Below are 20,799 nucleotides of genomic sequence, written 5' to 3'. Positions count from 1 at the left end.
TTTTTATAAAACAAAAGTTAATTATTTATATGTACATTTTTGTGATTGTTTTTTAGTATTTTGATTGTCCTTTTAGTATTTATGTAGCTGTATACAAGTAACAAATATATTTACGGATTCGTAAGTATAGATAAAAGACGCGTATATATTATATTTTATTATATATAATATATTTTATTTCTTTTTCCTATGATTCATTCGAAAATAGTTTCAATTTGCATTGCAATAAAAAATAAAAAATATATATATATATATATTATAGTTTTCATTCTTTATCAATAAGATTATTCTTACAAAATGGTTTCTAGTTTTCCTATAAAAATATAGATTTAAATGATTATAAATATACATTAAAAAAGGATAGTGTTCTTTGTTAATCTAGAATTTCATTTCCATTAAATCTTTCGTTAGAAAATAAATAATTATACTGTATTTTTTAGTGGCAAGATCGTATTATGCTATTGAATAGTATAAATATCTACAAAATATTATCTTAATTAAATCTAATCTTCCGGTTGATCGAGAAGGTATCATTTATTGCTTATTCGTTGATAGTATTCTGATAAAATTTTCCATGCTTTTGGTGTCATAAAACCTTCTGGTGGATTCTCGCCAGATTTCGCCAAAGCTAATGTAAACATCAACAAATATTTCATTTAAGAGAAAGTTTTTTTAACCTCCTTTATCTTATTAGCATTGATTATATATTAATTTATTTAACAAATGTAAAATATATTCCAACTTTTACCTCTCATTTTCGTTCCAGAAATAAATATAAAATCATTATGTCTTTCGTGATCGTAAAACGCCATTTTTTGTTCTTTTATATCGTAAGCAGCTACTCGGAAAGGTATAATTTCAAGATTTTGAAGGCCAGGTGCCATCGAAAGTACTTTAGCACCATGACTACTGTTATATAAATTACCATCGGGTGTAGAATTTTTATTTGGATGTGGTATACCGGCAGGATCTCTGCCAACTATATAAAAATTAGCACCAGCGATTAATCTACCTTTGGCATGCCATTGTACCTGTGAAAATAAAAATCATTAAAATGATAAACACTCGCACAATAATTTGAAATATATGAATAGTGTAAGTTTATTTGCGACAATATTAAATATATTAATAAATTTGTTTCTTACTTCTGTTGGTCCTGCATATAACATGGGACTAGGGAATATAGCTAAAATAGTATCCTCGTGTAAAATACCATCTTCGAGAACAGCTTGGTGTTGTTTTATTCTAACGGACAATGGTACATCGTCATCTTTCGTCCAACCACCCAAAGGATGCAAAAGAAGGACTGGTTTACGGTAATTACGTTCGAGCAAACGTTTTCTTGTGTCCTTTAAAATATCATTCTTATGTTTGATACTTTCTAAATTCAACGAATACGATGAAAACGTTACGCGAATAATATAACGTAATATTTTTTACCTGCATAAGAAGAGCATGCCCATCATGTATAGGATTTCGAAGCTGAAAAGCGAATACTGCATCCGCACCCATTTGACGACATTTAGTTCTAATCTCATTAGGAGTCAATCTATATTGGTCAAGACCATCATTCCATCGTATTCTTTCAAATACCTCCAGTTCACCACCTAATAACCAATCTCCTGATTCGTGTATCATTTTGACATAAGGATGACCGAGATCATTTGTGCCAAATTCTCTCGAACAACGTTCTTCCTTTCGATGAAAATAAAATTCCGGATTTCTAAGAATAGCTATATTTTTTCCATTGTATTTCAAGGTTATAGATTTTACGTTCTCACAGCGTTCCTTGTCGATACTACTAATAGCGAGAACTATTGTAATGGACTGATTTATTTGAACGCCATTTTCCATTAAGCAATTAAAATGTTGAGCCTGAAATGTTAACGAGATATTTCTTTATTCCTCGTATGGATATCGGAGAAGTAACAAGAAAAAGAAAAGAAGAGAAAAAAAATATTCAAAGAAATGGAACATATTTACTTGCAAATATTGTTTTTCCGTCATAAATCCTTTAAGCGGTGCTGCCCATCCTTCAGCGAGAACTTGAATCCATTGTAAATCGATTTCGTTGATTTCAATAGCTTGTAAATGTTGTGCTTCCTTTTTAACATCATCGATCATCGATTCATGAACAAATAATTCATCAACGGGTCTTCCCAATCCGTACATCTTTGGTATAATAGAAAGATTTTCAAGAAATTCAATAACTTTGGCAGTAGATTCCTCAACCGTTGAATTTTCCGTGTTAACAACGAAATCAGGTTTCATTGGTATTTCATATTTTTGATCGATCCCTGTAAAACCTTTGATGATACCAGATCTAGCTTTTTTATAAAGACCTTTAACGTCTCGTGCCTCGCAAGTTTTCAATGATGCATCAACGAATATCTCAAAAAACGGTAATTCCGAATTTTCATGAATTTTTCTAGCCATTCTTCTATCCTCTTCGAAAGGTGACACGAAACTACACAAAGTAATTACACCAGCATCGGCAAACAATTTGGCTACTTCAGCAACTCGTCTAACATTTTCTTCTCGATCCTCTTTGCTAAAACCTAAATTCCGATTTAAACCAGTCCGTACATTATCCCCATCCAAACCATAAGCTGGTATACCCTGTAATATAATTAAATATTGCAATGTATAATCATGAATAAAAATCTGATTATATATATAATATCAATAATTTACCTGGGATACAAGAAATTCTTCTAGCTTGAACGATATAGAAGTTTTTCCAGCTCCAGAGAGTCCAGTCATCCATATTGTGCATCCACGAAAACCGCGAATAGTACCAACAGCTTGGCCACGTTTTGCTCTTGATACATGATGAGCTTGAGATGTTACATTAGTCGCGAATGTCTGTAAAAATATAAGACTCTAAGGAATAGAGTCTATAATACTTATAGAGTCCTATAATACTTATATTTTTTATATATCTAATATTTCAATCTTTTCATTTAAATATCAAAATACAAGTTATGCATGTCCTTCTAATGCTTATAAATTTTGTAATTATTCCGACATATGTATAATTTTTAATAATTTCTGAATAGTTAATTTATTACCTGTCTTGTAGAATTTTGATTTTCCGTTTTTTGTCGAAGGAATCCCATATTCGATAAACAGAATTCTTATCGAAATATTACTCAATTCTTTGGCGGAAATAAAGGTTTAAAATATGATATTGATGTATAGATATTATCGTAAGAATGATTAATTCTGAGTTTATATAACGTATTTTAGTTTTATTGGTAAACAAATATTAAAGTTCAATTGATTATTGATTATCTCGCGTATGATAAGTTTTTGTTATTGATTAATCTTTTATTCTTTAATATTATTCAATTAAACTTGATAAGTTTGATTACTAGTTATATAACATAAACATCACATAATTATTTCAAATAAAAATAAACGATTAGAAATAGTTTCTTTTTGTATTGCACTCATTATATTGAAATAGTATAATTGTTGTGTCACTAATTGCAGATGCAGTTTGAACAATAAGAAATATTTCAAACTATTAGGTCGAGTCATAAGTAACTTCCGATGCGGCTATGTAAAATCTATTTTTCGTATTTACCTACAATAAGTCACCGAAACAAACGGATTTTCAATATCACTATATAGATGATGATTCAGTTAGTCTTCTGTCAAATTTTGTATGTAGTCAATGTTACATTTAACCGTTTTTCTTAACCACTGAAATGGATAGTAAAAAGTGCATATTCGACATGTAATGCTTTAGGAATTGAAATAAGGCAATAGTACTAAGGTGACAACTGAAAAAATATGCAGCGTATAAAGTACAGGACTGATAACTGATAGGGAAGTCAGAAATTGGTTTGTAAAATTCCGTTCAGGAGATACGATCTTAAACGATGAACCGAGTGCAGGACGTATTTCCGACTTTAATGAACCTTTTAAAGGTAATATTGGAGCAAAATCCAATAGATACGTTCAACAATAGCAAAGAGTGCAAAAAAAAAACTCTATGAAAAGAGTCTTGCACTTATCAGTCGCAGAAACACCATTCTTTGTTTCATAAAAAATGGAAGTTATTTATGACTCGACCAAATATTTGATTAAACAATTCCTTCCTTGCCAAACTTTTTATGCTATTTTACAAAATATATTTTCGTATTGTTTTTACATAACTACACTTACTAGTCACTCTTTGAAATAATAAAACTAACTGGCAAAAATACGACGATTACTCGTATAAATTGCTTACGAATTGCATTCCGTGTTAAGCGTAGAATAAGACTGGTGGCATGCTCGCGAGAAAGTTAAAAGAAAGTGACTTTCATCGTTAGTAATACCAACAACAGAGGAACCAGTTCTCATCAGATATCATTGACCTCCAAAATGATAAATTCTCAGAACTTTAATCAATTAAATAAAATAAAAAATACATATTTTATCACATAATTTTTATACAACGTAATCATAAACAATTAAATTATATTTTGCAACATTTATTATACGTTTATATTTATTTAAATTAATTAAAATTGTGAGCAATTAGAAATATTTTTTTTAGATGAAAAATGTGAGTGGCACCAGAATATTGTCATTTAACATAAATTATATTAATTAAAATTTAATAATCCTGTTAATTAAATAAAAATTTCCATTAAATATGTTCAATGATAATTTTTTAAAATATGTATTATAAATTTTTAAATGTTATGAAGAGATAAATTATTTTTAATCAGTACAATTATATAATAAATGGATTAAATTCTGAATATTAGTTTCATCTGCCATTTTTAAAGTTGATTAAAACGTTATATTAATTCTAAAAATAATTTGAGAAATAATAAGTTAAATATCTGACAAACCATGCGTTACCTCGAATTATAATTGTAACAATACAGGTTTATTTTATTATACGACTTCGTCAAAAATATTTTACTATTGATTTCAAGGAAAAACTATTTGAATGCTTGTTGGTAATAGTTGTAGTTTATTACCCTACTAATTAGCCGTGTTTATGCTTGTAAATTTCTAATCTAAAGTAGGACAATTATTTCTATTTATAAAATAGTTAAAAGGTTTTACAAAATTATTTTTTTTTTTTAAGAAATTTGAAAACACAAAAAATATAAATGCTGAATAATCAAAAATAAATATGATTAAAATATAAAAATAAAATAATATAAAGTTTATAAACTTTGTGATTGTAATTTGAATTTACATCATTAGAGAATTATTTAGTACGAAATAATTTTAATTTATGGGAATTATCTTCGCTTTATTTTTTGTTGGGGGAAGAACATACGTCGACGGTGATAATATGAATACAAATGATAATTTTTTCAAACGCGGAACAATAAGATTATTTAGGGGACTTTTGAGAAATTAAGTAATTGTAAATATATCTTAAAATTACGCAACGCTTGTCATGTTATTTCTCGTTATGTATCCAATTTACGAAACCTAATTGTATGATATTATTAAAAATTAAATACTCTAACGATAAGTTGTATATCTAATCTTATATGCTTTATAGTATAGAGATAGTTAAAATAAAAACTTATAAAAAAAAAACAACAACAATGAAACACGTACCAGTTACAATACGCTTTTACAAGAGTACTGCGTGTACAGAGTATGATTTGTGTATGACCATGAGTATGCTAATTCTGTGAATTAATTAAATTCATTATCTTATTATAACAGAGAAGTATATTCAAAACGAAAATGAATGCAATAAACGAAAAATATGAGCTTTTGTCAGTAAGCATAGAATAATATCGTAAATAAGTTTAACATAAAATCGAATAAATCGAAATATGATATCGAAAATTAGATTTGATATGTATATGCAGGTAACGAATTAAAACTTACCCTTTTTTTTACACCATTAGTAAGATTACATTCCATTTTTTTAATATTTCTGTTCATTCGAACAAAATTCGTTTTCGATGTATTATAAGTTAAATTACAAACGTTCCGTTAAATATTTCTTTTGTTTCCTTTTTTCAACAATTAATAAATAATTAATAATTTAAAAATAAATTACTTTAGATTGTAGCAGTGTATTTGTTTTCTTTTTCTAAAAGAAAAAATTTTCTAATTCGCGGAATAGTCGACTACGAACTATCGAAATAACAGAACGACGAATAGAACAAGATTGAAACAGCGACTGTTATACTATGTTACAGATCGAGTTAAACATGTGTGCCTTCCATATATTATGGTTATAGGGTTATAAGATGAAATGATGTTTTAGGTGGGGGAAAAAAGTCCTCGGTATTCTACTGATTTTTTTTTTATTATCATAATTTTTTTGGTCGAAAAACTATGTTTATGGAAAAACTCGAGGTCAACGGAGATATAACTTTTTGAAAGTTTGAACTAATGGTGACCACCACCAACTGGAGTATAATAATTGTTTCCATAATGAATAAGAGCAAAAAATTGAAAGGTAGAAGTATCGATATCATTGCAAAAGTATTAGCCTCTTTTTCTTTTATCTTTACTAATTTTTTCATTCTTTTCTTTTTCTTTTCTTTTTTCTTCTTTTTACACGTTGCATAGAAAAGATCATTTTGAATTCTTTGACAAGGTAGTAGAAATAAATATTTATCATTGATATTATACAAATGAATTTTATATGATAAATTGTGGCGAAAGGTTATCAGATTTCATTATCCGTTTGTGCGGTCTATTCGATAAGCCAACGATTGCTCAGAAGCAAACATATTGATGAAAACACGTTAGTCAACTTTTTTTATTATTTCTTTCGAAATTTAAAACGTATTAAAATAAAAATAACTTAAAACGGAAGAGAAACATTTCCTAATTTTATTCTTTATGAATATTAATTTGTTTTTATTAATACATTTGCATATAAAATAGAACGATACACAACAGCTTTCCCACTTCATTTTCTCAGATAGAAAATATCTATTTCTTGAAGTATAATTCTTCTTGATTTGTTATATCGTATGGTAATTCAATAGGATTATACTTCTATTACATTCTATCTTAAGGAGGTCAAAAATATTATCATGAGGCTTAATAAGTAATGTTTAACGTAATGTAACATCGATTTAGATGCGGAACTAAATACGCAGGCGTTGCATCATATAGAAAGTTGTAATTATAGGAGACAAAATTATAAGTTATTTTTCAATGATATAGAAAATTGTTTCTATGTCATTTTTTTTTTTAATTAAAATGTCGAGACAAAAAGATCTTTATGGTTAGAAGTGGCATTGATCTAAAAAAAAATCACACGGATAACAGATTTCAAGTATCGATCAAATTTTCCTCGATATTCTGCATTTTTCCAATCTTCCGTCATTACAATTAATTATATTTATTTAATACTGTTTATTTATATAGTTAATTAAAAGATAATTAGTTTTTTATTATTTAAAGAGTGATACGATAGTTTGATAAGTTATTTCATTTAATTTATAAATCATTATATAAATCTAATTTATAGATCGTAATGTTGTAATTTTTAAATTTAAGTTCCCCATTTTCGATCGATTATCGATACTTGAAATGTTATCTAGTATCGAATTATTCGAACTCGCACCAGGAATGAATTTCCGGTAATTGAGAGTAATATTTTGTACGAATTGCTCGGACGATATTTCAGTGACCTGTAATTTTTTATGTATGCAATATTTCCAAAATTATTCCATGTTAAATTTAATCAAAGTAATAACGTTTTTCAATGATTTTATGATAATTTTAGATATCTTCATTATAAGAATACAATTTTTTAATTATAACTACAGGTAGATAATGAAATGAGATAATTTGTTCGCATCATAAAATTTAGATTTCGCCGTAATCGTAAATTTCATCTAAAGATATACAAAAAATAACACACTAGCATTTAAAATATAATTGTAATTACTTAATAAACCTTAAAGCATTTATCTTTTTCCTGACGTTCTTTCTAATAACTACGAAAAATAGGTGAAGCTTGTTACAATTATGTAAATCACTAAATATCTTCCATAATTAGAGTTTTCCATTACATTTTATAATTAATAAATATTAATTACTAATGAAAAATTTTAATTAATATTGACTAATAAATTTACTGATTATCAACACTGACAATCGATAATAATGTATCCTACTATTACCAATGATCAGTAAGAAAAGGTATGTAAATAAAATGTCATTCTTTTAGGTTATGTTTAGGTTATACTTGTGATATTGTGACAGAACAACTTTACAAATGTGTAAAACAAATACAATATTAATTATTACTAATTTTAATATTTAATACTAAAATTTTGTCCTATAAATAAAAATGAATCTATATTTATATGGTGATATTTAAATGAAATCTAATCTTTAAAATCAGAGTACAATGTAATGGAGCATTTGAATAGGTTATCTTTCTATTTGATATGTAAATAACAATACATATAAATCTTTAAATGACAGATGACATTTCACTTTTTAAATACCAAACATAAGTAATTTAATCTTGGTTTAGAGTTTATTTACATTTAAAATAGATATTATTTAGAATGTTAAATATAACGATTACCCAGATATCAAATAAAATTGATGGGACACAATATATTTTATATACTGAATGGACGAATACATGTTTTAAGATCATTTTACTTCAACCATCTGCTGCTCCATTAATGGGAGAGGTAAATTTAATTTTCTATAATTATTATTTTAATATTATATAATAAAACCTAATTGTGTGTGTTTCAGATGCTTACAAATGATATCAATTTTTATTCGGAACAACATTCGAAATCATTTAACGAATATTTGAAAGAAACCAAAGATGCTTTTTCTGGTAAAAATACAGAAATACAATACTTCCTTCAAGATAATAAATTTGAATGGAGGAAGAATAATAGATGGATTTTAGGAAAGATTACAGTATGTCCAATTTCAAATATTATTGATATATCTGAAACTTTATACGGTATATTAGAACAGCAACAACAATTACAAGAAATTATTTCAAAATTAAGAATCGAAAATGATTTATTGACTAATACCAAAAATGAATTATTCGTTAACTTAGAGAAAATGACAAAAATAAAAATTGACATGGAAAAGGAACTGTACAAAAAGTTTATATTAATTTTAAATGCTAAAAAGAAAAAGATCAGGGAATTAGAAAATAGTTTAAAAAATGCAAAACGTACGCAAAAGTCAGTATATGACACAAGCACAGATCAGAGTGAAGACTCAGATATGGACAGTAAGAGTGCAAAAAATGTTAAATCAAAATTGAAAGAAGCAGTATCTAATAAACGTACAGATCAAAGTGAAGATTCGGATAATGAAAATCAAGATTCTTTTTATACTACTCGCAAAAGAAGTAAATTAACTGATAAGGATTTTGTAAATGAACTGGAAGCAACGACTAGCACAGCGATTGAGAAGCAAAATTATTCTGAAAACACTACAAATAAGAAAACTAACTCTATGCTTAATACATCAGCATCAAGCAATGAAAGTGAATGCGAACTTGTGTTAAGAATGCCAGAGACAAATACAAATAAATTGATTTTAAGCAATATAGACTTTAAAGAAGAATCGGAAGAAGAATTATTTTCTTAATAAATATTTTTAATGAGTTGTATATGTATATAGTACATTATACAATTCCTAATTTATTTAAAAGTAATGTGCAATTTATTTAATATCTTCTATTTAGGAAATAATATTGACTAAATTAATAATAAATTAATATAATTTACAAATTGAAAATTTGTATAGTTATAAAATTTTATCGAGAAAAATGTATTTTTTTAAATCATGAATCAAGCAAGATATATACATATACAAGATAATATATATATAAATATAGCAAATCGTATGAAAAATTGTTTATCATTGTTTTCTCTATTGTTTTTATTTATCCAATATGTGTGGATATGCTTATATGCAGTGGGTACATGAAAGAGTAATAAAAAAAGAAATAAATAAAAATTGTGAGTCAAATGTTATGAATTACTATACGACTTATATGCTTTGTAAAAAATGTATTACTCCAAAAATAATTTTACATTACAATGATTAATACTAAAAGTGTCTATTCTATTTATTTATACTTTGTTTTATAAAATAACTTGGATAATGTTGTACATTTTTGTAATAGGAGAAACCTCGTGGTTGTCTTACTTGCTCTTTTTTAATATATACATTCTTACGATTAGTGAGACCAAACAAATAATCAGAAAAATCTGGCCATTTACATAACATCATTCTCCAATGATCTATGGGACAACCAATTTTAAAATGAAGTATTCCCATTTTTTGAAAAAGTTCTGTAGATTTTGTCTTTTCACGAATTGGCCCAGTGGGACTTTTATATAGCAAATAATGTGTCCATGGATAACGCGGAGGAAGGCTAATACTCCTATTAAATGTTTCTTGTTCAATATTATATAATTTTCTAATTCCATTCGTAATAAGCTGTAGAGATAGATATGTCCATTTTTAAGAAGCATTTATATATTGGGTGTCCTGTATTTAGTGATACAAGCGAGCAGGAGATGATTCTAAATGAGAAACTAACAATAAGTCTAAAATGTCGAATAAAATTTATTACAAAATGTACACGAACTCGACAAATTTGGAAATGTACTTTTCTCAAAACCATTGAAAACTCTGTATGAACAAATTTTATTCTACATTTTTTATTTTGTCTTTTAGGCAGAATCACCATCTCATTGCATGCATCGCTAATTACAGGTCACCCTGGTTATAAATAAAGTGAACAAATATAAATAATAAGAATGTATCAACTTTTATGTGCGCAAAGTTCTGGATTCCAATTTTTACACATTTGGAGGCATCAATTAGCAATAACCGTCTTCCATTGATAAAATTTTTAGTGAAACATTCCTACGTCAAGTAAACAAAATAGAATTAGAATATTAATTTTTAAAAAATGTTTATTATATTTCTAACCGTGTATTGAGGTAAACAAATTGTTTTTTGCAGCCAATTAATAACATCATTAGTATCCCAATGCCAGCAATAAGGTAAAGGAAAATTATCAACAATATTTCCAGTTAAATTGAACAATGGTAATGGAGTTGGAAGCCAAGGTCTATATTTCCTTATAATTTTATAGATAATAATTATTTTCTTTTAGTTTTATTAGAAATAATATTATATATACAATTTGATACTAACTCATCTACTGAAATTTCAGTATTTTTATATAATATAGGTTTTGAATTTTGAGATAACATTTTGATAATCTTATAAACAAATCTTTTACAAAATATTTTTATTATATAACCAAACTTACAATGCGTTAATGAAATTAATTAATATGCAAAAGCATGTTTCATATTAAATAATGTTTTTATATGACATTATGTATATATATATATTTAATAGATAGAAAAAATACTTCCAATAAAATATACGTCTATTTATTTTTAATATAAACAGATGGTATTTCGAATTAATATTCACAAAATCACTGACAATTTTGTTCTCTGTATTTTTATTTTTTTAAGTAGTGGTAACACTGGTAACAATCGCACCTATTCGGTTAGCACGTCATCATTGTATATTTTGAAAATGTAAAAACTGTAATCCATAATAAATTTTACTTACTCTTATAGATTATTTAACTTATTAAGAAGACTTAGCAATGTCAAATTTGATAAATGCATTGTTGTGTATAAAACTGTTATATTTTATTAGTAACAGATGATGTAGGTACGAATGTGTCATTATATTTTTACTTTTGTTTCATTAATAAATGTTTATTGGTTTTAATATTAAAACGTTTAATAATATTCTTTTTTCTTATATTATTTTCATATAATATTTTTAATTTCTTTTTTCTATTACAGTTTTACTCTTTTATGAATAAAACATAATCTCTTTTTTGAGGTTATAAGAAAGGTTTCTATAAGCAAGGTTAAGTAAATTGAAACATTGAAAACCATGATTGAAGTTACTGCTAAACTCGTTAGAGGATCTGTATATTTTTCTGGAGAAGTCATTGAATGTTATGTTACATTTAGTAATCCTCCCAATCCAAATCATCAAATATCACAAAGTCACAGGTATTATCGCTTATGTCGTATAGTCTTATATAAAAGAGGATAATGTTCATTTATTTGATTACAGTGATATTTTTGAAAGTCTTGCTTGGGCCAGTGCTCAAATTCATTGTCAATGTTCTATGAACAGTAAAGTGGTACTTTCAGATAGGTTAAATACGACTGCTAGATTGGCAGCTATAAATGCGAGTAAGAATACAAGATTATTATCACAATATAATTTGTTGATTGTAGTAAGGCTTGAATGATTATTAATACTTGGATTTTTACAGATACAACTTTTGTACCATGGCAACAAGATAACGGTCATGCTATATTAAATACGAAGCCCAAAATTTTGTTCTGCGATTTAAGATTATCGCCTGGTGAGAGTAAAACATGTAAGTTGTTACTATAGCATGATAAATATGTATAATTAAATTTATTATATGATATGAGATAAATTATATAAATATATATATTATTTCATTTATAGATGTTTATAGAGAAACAATTCCAAGCGATGCTCCTCCTTCATATAGAGGTCAGGCAGTAAAATATTCTTATAAAATCACAATTGGAACCCAACGAGTGAACACAGCTATTAAACTTCTACGCGTACCATTTAGAGTATTATCTTTAAGCGGTAACTATTTTTATTTTATATCATATATATATCCTACATCTGTTTTTGTAATGTCTATGTATGTATAAGAAAAATCGTATATTATTTATTTTTTATATAAATTATTTTATTTATAGAGTTGTCAGAAATAACGACATGCAATGATAGCGTGGATTTAAGTCCCAATAATCCTTTTATGGAAACACAGCATAGAGAAACTCCATTAGACATAGCGCTTCAAACTCTTCAGGTTAGTTAACTTAAAATTAATAGGAAAATATTCAAAATTATATTATAATATCAAAATATTTAAACAAATTCTTCTAGAATCTAACTGCAAGGAGAAGTCCAAATTTTTATAATATAACCAATGGACGTGGGCGTGTAGTTAGATTTTGTCTTTTCAAAAATTCTTATAAATTAGGGGAGGATATTGTTGGTACATTCGATTTTTCCAATGCTACTGTATCATGTGCGCAAGTGTCCGTAGCTTTACAATCTGAGGAACATGTCGCGGAGGAATACAGACGAGGAAAGTCTACAACACCAACTTTAGTTAGTTATAACAAACATCATGAAATGTGTTTGGGTTTGAAATATTCTCATTTGGTATTACCTATACCGTTACACGTAACACCAGATTTTACGACAGAACTGGTTACCTTAAGGTGGAGATTACATTTCGAATTTGTAACTACCTCGAAATTAGTTGAAATGCCTTTTGAAAACACGGTCAGTTGGCATGGGCCTCCGACGTTGGATGTTGAAACGATGATTTGGGATTTACCTCTTCATATACACCCTACAACTGTTCCGCCAAATACAGCTCAACAAACGAGATATAATATTATTATTTAACCGTTTAAATTTGGACGATAGTTAATTTTATTACAGAATATAATTATTTCATAAGTATCGCGCGCGTAAGATTTTTTAGATTTTATACAATAAGAGAATCTTGATATTTTAATTTATTTCACATGTATATAGGTTTATAGGTATATAGATATAGATAAAAATGTTATAGCAATAAAGGAAATATGAAAACTTAATTTCTTTATTGTAACTTAAATACAATTTAATATAATTATAATAAAATACATATTATATATATATATATATATTTCTTATTTGAATATATCAATGTCGTGAGTCATATGAGAACGATCGTTCCTCTGGATCACAGGATAATCGTGGATGCAAGGATGATGTCAAACTGGGAGGAGAGGGAGTGGCGTAAGGAGTATGATAATCGTAACGATAGTAGCTAAAAGATTCCCATCGATTGGGATGATGTATTTCGAAGGGTATTGCACCAGTAGGATTCCCGTAATACGTTGTTCTTTCTGATACATTTGGAACGTAATTATACTGAGGCTCCAATAAACTTTGCAAATGTCTGATATATGTTATAGCATGCCTAAGTGATTCAATTTTTGATAATTTTTTTCCTGGAGGTTTGCATATCGGAAGCTTTGATCTGAGAAGTTCAAAAGCACGATTCATGTCTCTCATTCTCGTTCGTTCGCGATCGCATGCTGACTTTTTGTAGTCTGAAATGAAAACAAATTGGATATAGAATCTGCTGCGTACGCATTGATCGATCGGCGGGTAAATTCTCTGTTTCACATTAATCATTTTAGTTTAGTTTTATTAAATTGTATTTCACATATCGTTAACTTTTCCTATTTTATTTATAGCAATAAATTCGATTGCATATTCGATATATCGTTTATAGATCATTCATTAATATATATATATATATATATATATTTTTTGTTTTATCATTAATCTTTAAGATGGATGACATTGGCGAGAAAGAATAGCGAATTTGGTGAAAAATAAATGATAAAAAAATCCAAAATTAACGATGCCTTAAATACTTGAGTCGAATAAATTTGTAATTTCGTAGAATGTAGCATTAACTTTGTAAATAATACGAAGGTATGAAGTATAAACCACGTTGAATGGAATAGAACTATAGAAACTTCATTTTGAAACTTCATCTTGAAATTTCATTTAAAATTACTTACAAAATTTCATTAAAAATGAAGTCGAGTCGAAAAGGTTAGTGAATATCTTTTGTAGTCCTTTTGCTTAATAATTTGTTATATTTCCGTTCGTTATGCTCGTTAGGGACGAGATTAAATGATGTACAGTATTTTAAAAATCCATTGCCTCATACTCGTGAAAAAATGACCGTGATGTTTCTCTTGGAAAATACGTCGAGTGATAAAACGAGGTATTTTATCGATAACGAGGACTTTTCTGTTAATTTTAATTTGAGGACGAAGAATCAAGGGAGAAAAATTAATTTGATGGAAAAATCTATTGAAATGGCTTTGGTCAATCACGACGATGGCGGTTTATATGCGTCTAACGAAGAACTTTCGAAAGGATTTTTTCGGGAAGTTTTTGTAGAAACTGATGAAAATTTTCAACGAATATCATCAGAATCGATTATTATAACGAAGGTAGAGCGTTCTGACATAGAAGTTGCTGTTGACAGGACAGAAAATGAAAAAGAAATAGATTTGATCGAAAATCATAGGTTCAGGAGAGAGAAAATGAACGATCGACGTATAAATCGCGAAAACAAACGGCATTCGAGTAGATGGAGGAACAGTTGGATAACACAATTGATTATAAATTTATTTTCTCAAATAATGGGTAAAAGTAAAAAGAAAGATGCCATGGAAGAAGAAGAAGAAGAAAAAGCAGAAATCGATGTTACGACATCAAGATCGTATCTTGTTTATCGCAAAGAAGATAACCCTATCGTTGAGGAGAAATCGCGGGAAGAGATCGTTTCTACGTTCGTAAGACAAATTCAACGTACGCGTGATAAGAATCTACGGGTAATGTTATTGCAGCGAGAATTACAAGCTAGATTACCCGCCGAAAATACTTTTTCTTCTAAAATATACGACGAGAAACTCGATTCGCCACGGTTGAGCAGTCCTCTTTGTTGAATTTATTTCGCGAGATTTCGAATAAACTTATATTTAAAAATAAATGCACCAATGAAATAATTATTATCACGACAATTATAAAAGTTTCATCCGTGATATCGATGCCACTAATTTCGATAGAATTTTCACCTTTTTCAGTTTGCGAGGGTTCACGTTGTATCGATCTGATATTCGTTTCGTGAAGTATCTCCAATTGCGGATGGCCACCTATTATTTCTGGTTCCGGTACTCTTATAATTAACACATTGTCTGAGTTCTGTTGACGTTCGTCGATATTACTAGGACCTTGCCACCTTCTTCTCAAGGATTGACGTCGAATCACGGTAGGATCGTCTGTAGGAAAAATAATCTAATGACGCTATTACCGATAGCTTTAAATCGAGAATCGAATTCGACGAGGACATTCGAGGGACCTTAATTCGCTTCTTCGCTTTGAAAGCGCCGAGACGTTGAGAATTTTATTTGACTTTTCTTTTTCTTTCTTTCTTTCTTCTCCCAGAGGGTTATTTTTCTAAACGATAATCCCGAAGAGTGCGATAATCTCTTTACGAAATAAGGCACATTTGATTCTTTTAAGTTAATTGCGAAGAAGCGAATAGAAGAGGAGCATCGATCGTTCGTTCGCTAAACCAACCGTTTTCTTCCATTTCGTTGATTACCAAGATCCGTCGAATATACCACGACGAGCAATACGTTGAATCACTCGAAAGGTACCTGATGCACTTTGCGATAATTGATCCTGTAGGTGTTGATCGGCTGTCGATAGTACATTCGGTAAAATCATTTCTTGCTGGTTGACGACGTCCTGCCGTTGTCGTTCGCGATCTCGTTCATGTTCCAATTCTCGTAGCTCTTGTTGCTTTGAATTTTCATCTAGATCGAGTAAAATAGGTGAACGCGCGTAATCCTCGTCGTTGCTCTCATTTTCGGACTGAAAAAGAAATATATTCCCCCTTTTCTTCTTCTCTATGTATATCTATCTGTCTATCTAACTAACTATCTATCTATTTGTCTCATCTTTCCTTTTGTACTTTTTCTATTGCCTCTTGACCGATATAAAAGCATAGTTTCGATCGCAAGTGAAGTCGTAAATGATAGTACCTCGTTTCTCGATAATTCGTTCGGATATCTTTCCGGATTCTGTTCCATTCCAGATGAAATCAGACGTCGTGGGCCAACTGTTTCGTATGAAGAAGGTCTTTCGAATTTTCACTGCTGCACCCCAACGAAGAATGAAAAACTAGAGAGAGAGAGTTAGTCCACCTCAAATGACGCCCTCGTATGGAATATATCTTGGACGATCGTCGTTCTCGTTTGTCCTCGGATAAAATGTGGATCGGGCACAGACAGTCGTTATTAATGTTAATTTTATCCGTTTATTAAGTATTCAGGTGTTCCGTAAAGGGGTTCTCATTCATTGCTGTATTGAGTTCTTTCGACGTGCCGAGTGCATTGTTTACTTTACCAGGAAAGTATCAACATTGTTGTGTTTCCATTTTTTTTACTTTTTCTTATTTTCTTATTTTTAACATTATTTAAAATGAGTCCAGTATCACATTTCGAATAATATATTCATAGATAAAAAGATCGAGATAATGGCAATTAGGTTAATTAAGATATTTTTAAGGGGACATTTCTTCTCCTACTCTTTTTCATGTTTAACGAAAAATATACGAGAAAAATAATGATTTGATGTCAGTGTACGCTCCTGGTGTGGGACATTATCATCGCCGTGAGAATCCCTGAGATGATCGGTATAAACATGGGGAATACAAACATCGAAACATAATAGACGCTCGTTCGATAGAAATACTAATGAGGCAGAACCGTGTAAGTATAACAGTTCGGTAAGAATGTCGTTCGTTGAAAAGAGGAAACGATGGAAATTACGGAGTTGAAAACGTTCTCAAAAATGCTTCAACGTGAGCACGCTTCAAATCGAATCTTTTTCGCATCATTTTACTACGCAAAACAAGCATGTACATCATGTACCTATAATAATATATATATATACTGTGCATATATAAATTCTTATTTAAACGCAAATACACACTTACGTATATATAATATATAATATTATTATACATCGGTTTTGAATTTTTATGAGCTTTCAAGTGTAATGCATATGTGTAATGGATATTTATATAAAAAGTACAAAAATTGTAAATGAAGGACCTATTTGCTAGAGTTGCATTTATACACGGAGTGGTATAAAAATTAAAAAAGAAAAAAAGAAAAATATTTCCTTAACGTATCGATCATGATAAAAAGCTAATTAATATCTTCTCCAACGACACAATTGTTCCTATCGTCAAAAAGAGACGAGAGAATGTGCATTTTGATTTTATTTGACTCATACATATCGTTGAGTCCTCTTCGTTAACGTGGAATTATTGAACTAGTATATCGCGATATCCTGGACATCAGCGATATCCTCGTCGACGTGTCGTTCGAGTCACTGCGACGCATCATTCTCTGACCTGTAAATATTGGGTTTTATATTTTTGCGAAAACATTATCGTTCGGTTGTGCAAGCGCGATAAGGGCTTCGAAGAATTTTTATACCGTAATATTTCTGCGAATGCTCATTACGATTGCAGAAATAATTCATTAGCGTCTGACGTAGTTCTCGATTAAATGATAAATATATCCATGGATTAACGCAGCTGGTTAAACTGTTTAAAAGGGCTAGGATCGTGAACGCGGGACCTGAAAAAAATGAAACAAAAAATCTTTAAATAATTAACGATAAAACATTTTTCTTAAGATTCGTATAAGAGAAATTTTATTTACCATTTGCGAAAGATGTTTTGGAAGCTTCGGTATCCCAGGTCATCCAAAGTTCGCATCCAATAAACGGAATACTTGTTAGAGCATAGAGAGTGATTACAGCTATAGTTTGCTTAACGGTATTGATCATTGCCTTAGAAATGAATGTACTTCGATTACGAGAATAATTGCTGATACTTCTAATGTACGCTTTATCGTCCATGGTACCGGACATTTTATTACTTCGCCACACACCAACACAGATTCCAACGTAGGTATATACGAGAACGATGAATGGTAAGAGAAAGACCATTAGACTGTACCTATGTTAAGAATGAACTCTAAAGTTTCTTCCGCGTTTACGTTCTCTTGTAATAATGAGAAGCAAAGTAAATCTTGATTCGAGGGAAATGATAATAGAAGGTGAAAGAAAGAAAGAAAGAAAGAAATAAAGAAGTGAAGGAAGGAAGAAATAAGGGAAGTACGGAAAGGTAAGAAAGATAAAAGCAAACGGAATATCGCTTACCACGTGACGTACGCTCTTTCACCAAACTTAATGTCAAAAGTTGCCCAGCAGTCCCAAATTTTTGGCATTACTTCTTGATACGAAAACACGAATAACTGGAATTTAATATAACGGTTATAGGTATGTATACGATGTTCGATAAATTCTGTTCTTTTTCATATTTGTTAAGGTATGGTAGATAATAGTAAAAAAAAAAAAGAAAAAAAATAGACGAATTCCTTTTCAATCGTAATTTAAACATATTTACTTGAGGTATGCAGAGAATCAATGCGAGGGACCAAGCGCAATAAACCATTATTCTAGATTTTCTCGATGTTACGCTGCAATAACTGAGAGGATGACAAATTGCGTGATATCTATCGATCGCCGTTGCTGTCAAAATGTAAGAGCTCAAATAAAGGCCGAATGGTTGAAAGAATTTCACTAACTTGCAGAGCACCAGCCCACCCTGAAATCTATTTCATTTTTTTATATCCTCCTCTAATATCATCATTATTAATTTCTTCATTTAGATGATGTAGAATAGAATCTAACGTGATCCAAATAATATCAAAGATTAACATACCTAAATGTTATATCCCAAGCGAGCTGTGGTAGAACGTCGAGCAGACCTGTCAACAAATCTGCTATACTAAGATTCATAATAAAGAAATACATCCTACTGAGTTTTTTATGGGCACGATATCTTCTTAAATATAAGGACAACAATACCAAACTATTTCCGAAGATGGTGAAAATTAATATATTCGCTAATAGCACTATTTCCCATTTAGCTAGGTACTCGTCTCTGGTATCTTCTTCTTCTTCTTTATTAACAGTTGTAAAAGACGAATTCGTTGTCTCGTTCATTTTGTTTCATTGTTTTATTTTTTTTCTTTGGACACAGGATAATATTTCGAATCGATTTTTTTTCTCGACAAACAACCGCACTATTTCGAATAAGTTTTCACCACGATCGCGAACCTACGAATAACACGTGAACAAAAGTGCGACCGAAGACTTTGCTAATTGAATATTTATATCAACTTCCGTTCTAAGTAGATATAACTTTATTGGTATAATACATATATAAATACAATATATATATCCAAGAATTTGTGAAATCTTCTTTTCTTAAAATGAAAGGAAAGAGGGAATCACTAGTTCTCACTTTGGAATTTATAAATATTTTTTACGAACTGGTCGGTGCATCTTTTGCAGTCCACTTTTAAAAAAGTTGTCCACATCTAAAAGAAAGCAAAAAATCTAAACCAAACCAAAAACTAGTATATCGTATCTACTTTTCGAACAAGTTTTGCGAGTCATTCCAAAAAGTCTCGAGAACTTTTAACGAAAACACCGCACGATGTGTCGTCGCATGGACACCGATTTCTCAAATGCGAAGTCATCATGTTCCTTCTTTTTATCTTTATTTTTTCTTTTTTTCCTTTTTGTCTCTGTAACGCGCACGAGTAACTTCGTCGATAAATGAATTATGATCTCATGTTATTATTCTCTTCAACGATGTATTACTAAATGATTTATTAATTCTATTCGCTTGTAGAGTTACGTTTTTTTTCATACGTCGAAGTGTCAAGGATCAATGAGAGGATCACGATTGAAGTGACCAATGTTATTTCTTGTTAAATAAAAAGTGCTAGTATTATTTCCTCATGCTTCACACTATTTTTGTCCTAAACACTGGTTTAGATATTTGCGACAATCATATATTCGTGTCATCCCCTTTATCATGGTACTCAACGATAATGTGACATTTTTTGTTAATGATTTAAAAATATCCGGAAATGATAATAAAGTCATTAATCTTTTATTTGTTGAAAACCATTTGTATATATTAAATGAAGTATTACATTTTAATCGTATAATTTCAAAGTCAAG

General features: G+C 29.3%; 6 protein-coding genes across 9 annotated transcripts; 2 read left to right on the top strand and 4 right to left on the bottom strand.

The window, feature by feature from the left end:
- Positions 1-26: 26 nt before the first annotated feature.
- LOC107074640 (bifunctional 3'-phosphoadenosine 5'-phosphosulfate synthase 2) lies at positions 27-8,019 on the bottom strand. Of its 2 annotated transcripts, none has more exons than XM_089175152.1 (7): positions 3,072-8,019; positions 2,695-2,865; positions 1,984-2,619; positions 1,441-1,875; positions 1,146-1,349; positions 749-1,031; positions 27-628 (listed from the first exon to the last, which is right to left on the bottom strand). In XM_089175152.1, exons 1-7 carry the CDS (start codon positions 3,117-3,119, stop codon positions 531-533), a joined length of 1,875 nt encoding a protein of 624 aa, XP_089031278.1. In that variant the 5' UTR covers positions 3,120-8,019; the 3' UTR covers positions 27-530. The 2 variants fall into 2 exon arrangements, with proteins under 2 accessions (XP_089031278.1, XP_015191754.2); XM_015336268.2 differs by having other exon boundaries at positions 5,860-8,019.
- A 186-nt stretch (positions 8,020-8,205) lies between these two features.
- On the top strand, positions 8,206-10,050 carry LOC107074654 (uncharacterized). The gene is made up of 2 exons (XM_015336296.2): positions 8,206-8,648; positions 8,716-10,050. Exons 1-2 carry the CDS (start codon positions 8,517-8,519, stop codon positions 9,577-9,579), a joined length of 996 nt encoding a protein of 331 aa, XP_015191782.2. The 5' UTR covers positions 8,206-8,516; the 3' UTR covers positions 9,580-10,050.
- Positions 9,985-11,282, bottom strand: LOC107074653 (uncharacterized). Its single transcript, XM_089175164.1, has 4 exons — positions 11,164-11,282; positions 10,936-11,086; positions 10,771-10,869; positions 9,985-10,437 (listed from the first exon to the last, which is right to left on the bottom strand). Exons 1-4 carry the CDS (start codon positions 11,220-11,222, stop codon positions 10,060-10,062), a joined length of 687 nt encoding a protein of 228 aa, XP_089031290.1. The 5' UTR covers positions 11,223-11,282; the 3' UTR covers positions 9,985-10,059.
- Positions 11,283-11,490: 208 nt separating this feature from the next.
- On the top strand, positions 11,491-13,769 carry LOC107074652 (RAB6A-GEF complex partner protein 2). 2 transcript variants are annotated; one of them, XM_089175162.1, is made up of 7 exons: positions 11,491-11,696; positions 11,838-12,053; positions 12,118-12,239; positions 12,323-12,430; positions 12,526-12,675; positions 12,792-12,904; positions 12,982-13,769. In XM_089175162.1, exons 2-7 carry the CDS (start codon positions 11,932-11,934, stop codon positions 13,510-13,512), a joined length of 1,146 nt encoding a protein of 381 aa, XP_089031288.1. In that variant the 5' UTR covers positions 11,491-11,696; positions 11,838-11,931; the 3' UTR covers positions 13,513-13,769. The 2 variants fall into 2 exon arrangements, with proteins under 2 accessions (XP_089031288.1, XP_015191780.1); XM_015336294.2 differs by having other exon boundaries at positions 11,492-11,700.
- Positions 13,694-17,746, bottom strand: sage (salivary gland-expressed bHLH). The gene is made up of 4 exons (XM_089175163.1): positions 16,728-17,746; positions 16,341-16,557; positions 15,756-15,959; positions 13,694-14,207 (listed from the first exon to the last, which is right to left on the bottom strand). Exons 1-4 carry the CDS (start codon positions 16,773-16,775, stop codon positions 13,795-13,797), a joined length of 882 nt encoding a protein of 293 aa, XP_089031289.1. The 5' UTR covers positions 16,776-17,746; the 3' UTR covers positions 13,694-13,794.
- AkhR (Adipokinetic hormone receptor) lies at positions 14,067-20,557 on the bottom strand. 2 transcript variants are annotated; one of them, XM_015336292.2, is made up of 7 exons: positions 19,487-20,557; positions 19,169-19,376; positions 18,922-19,016; positions 18,420-18,718; positions 18,192-18,335; positions 17,986-18,106; positions 14,067-14,207 (listed from the first exon to the last, which is right to left on the bottom strand). In XM_015336292.2, exons 1-6 carry the CDS (start codon positions 19,768-19,770, stop codon positions 18,006-18,008), a joined length of 1,131 nt encoding a protein of 376 aa, XP_015191778.1. In that variant the 5' UTR covers positions 19,771-20,557; the 3' UTR covers positions 14,067-14,207; positions 17,986-18,005. The 2 variants fall into 2 exon arrangements, with proteins under 2 accessions (XP_015191778.1, XP_015191777.1); XM_015336291.2 differs by lacking the exon at positions 14,067-14,207 and having other exon boundaries at positions 17,902-18,106; positions 19,487-20,556.
- Positions 20,558-20,799: the final 242 nt, after the last annotated feature.

The sequence above is a fragment of the Polistes dominula genome, unplaced genomic scaffold (assembly GCF_049000335.1).
Source record: "Polistes dominula isolate Pdom_NZ unplaced genomic scaffold, Pdom_raw_medaka contig_82, whole genome shotgun sequence".
Classification (NCBI taxonomy): Eukaryota; Metazoa; Arthropoda; class Insecta; order Hymenoptera; family Vespidae; genus Polistes; species Polistes dominula.
The sequence above is the reverse complement of the archived record's forward strand: the minus strand, read 5'-3'. Positions and strand labels throughout refer to the sequence as shown.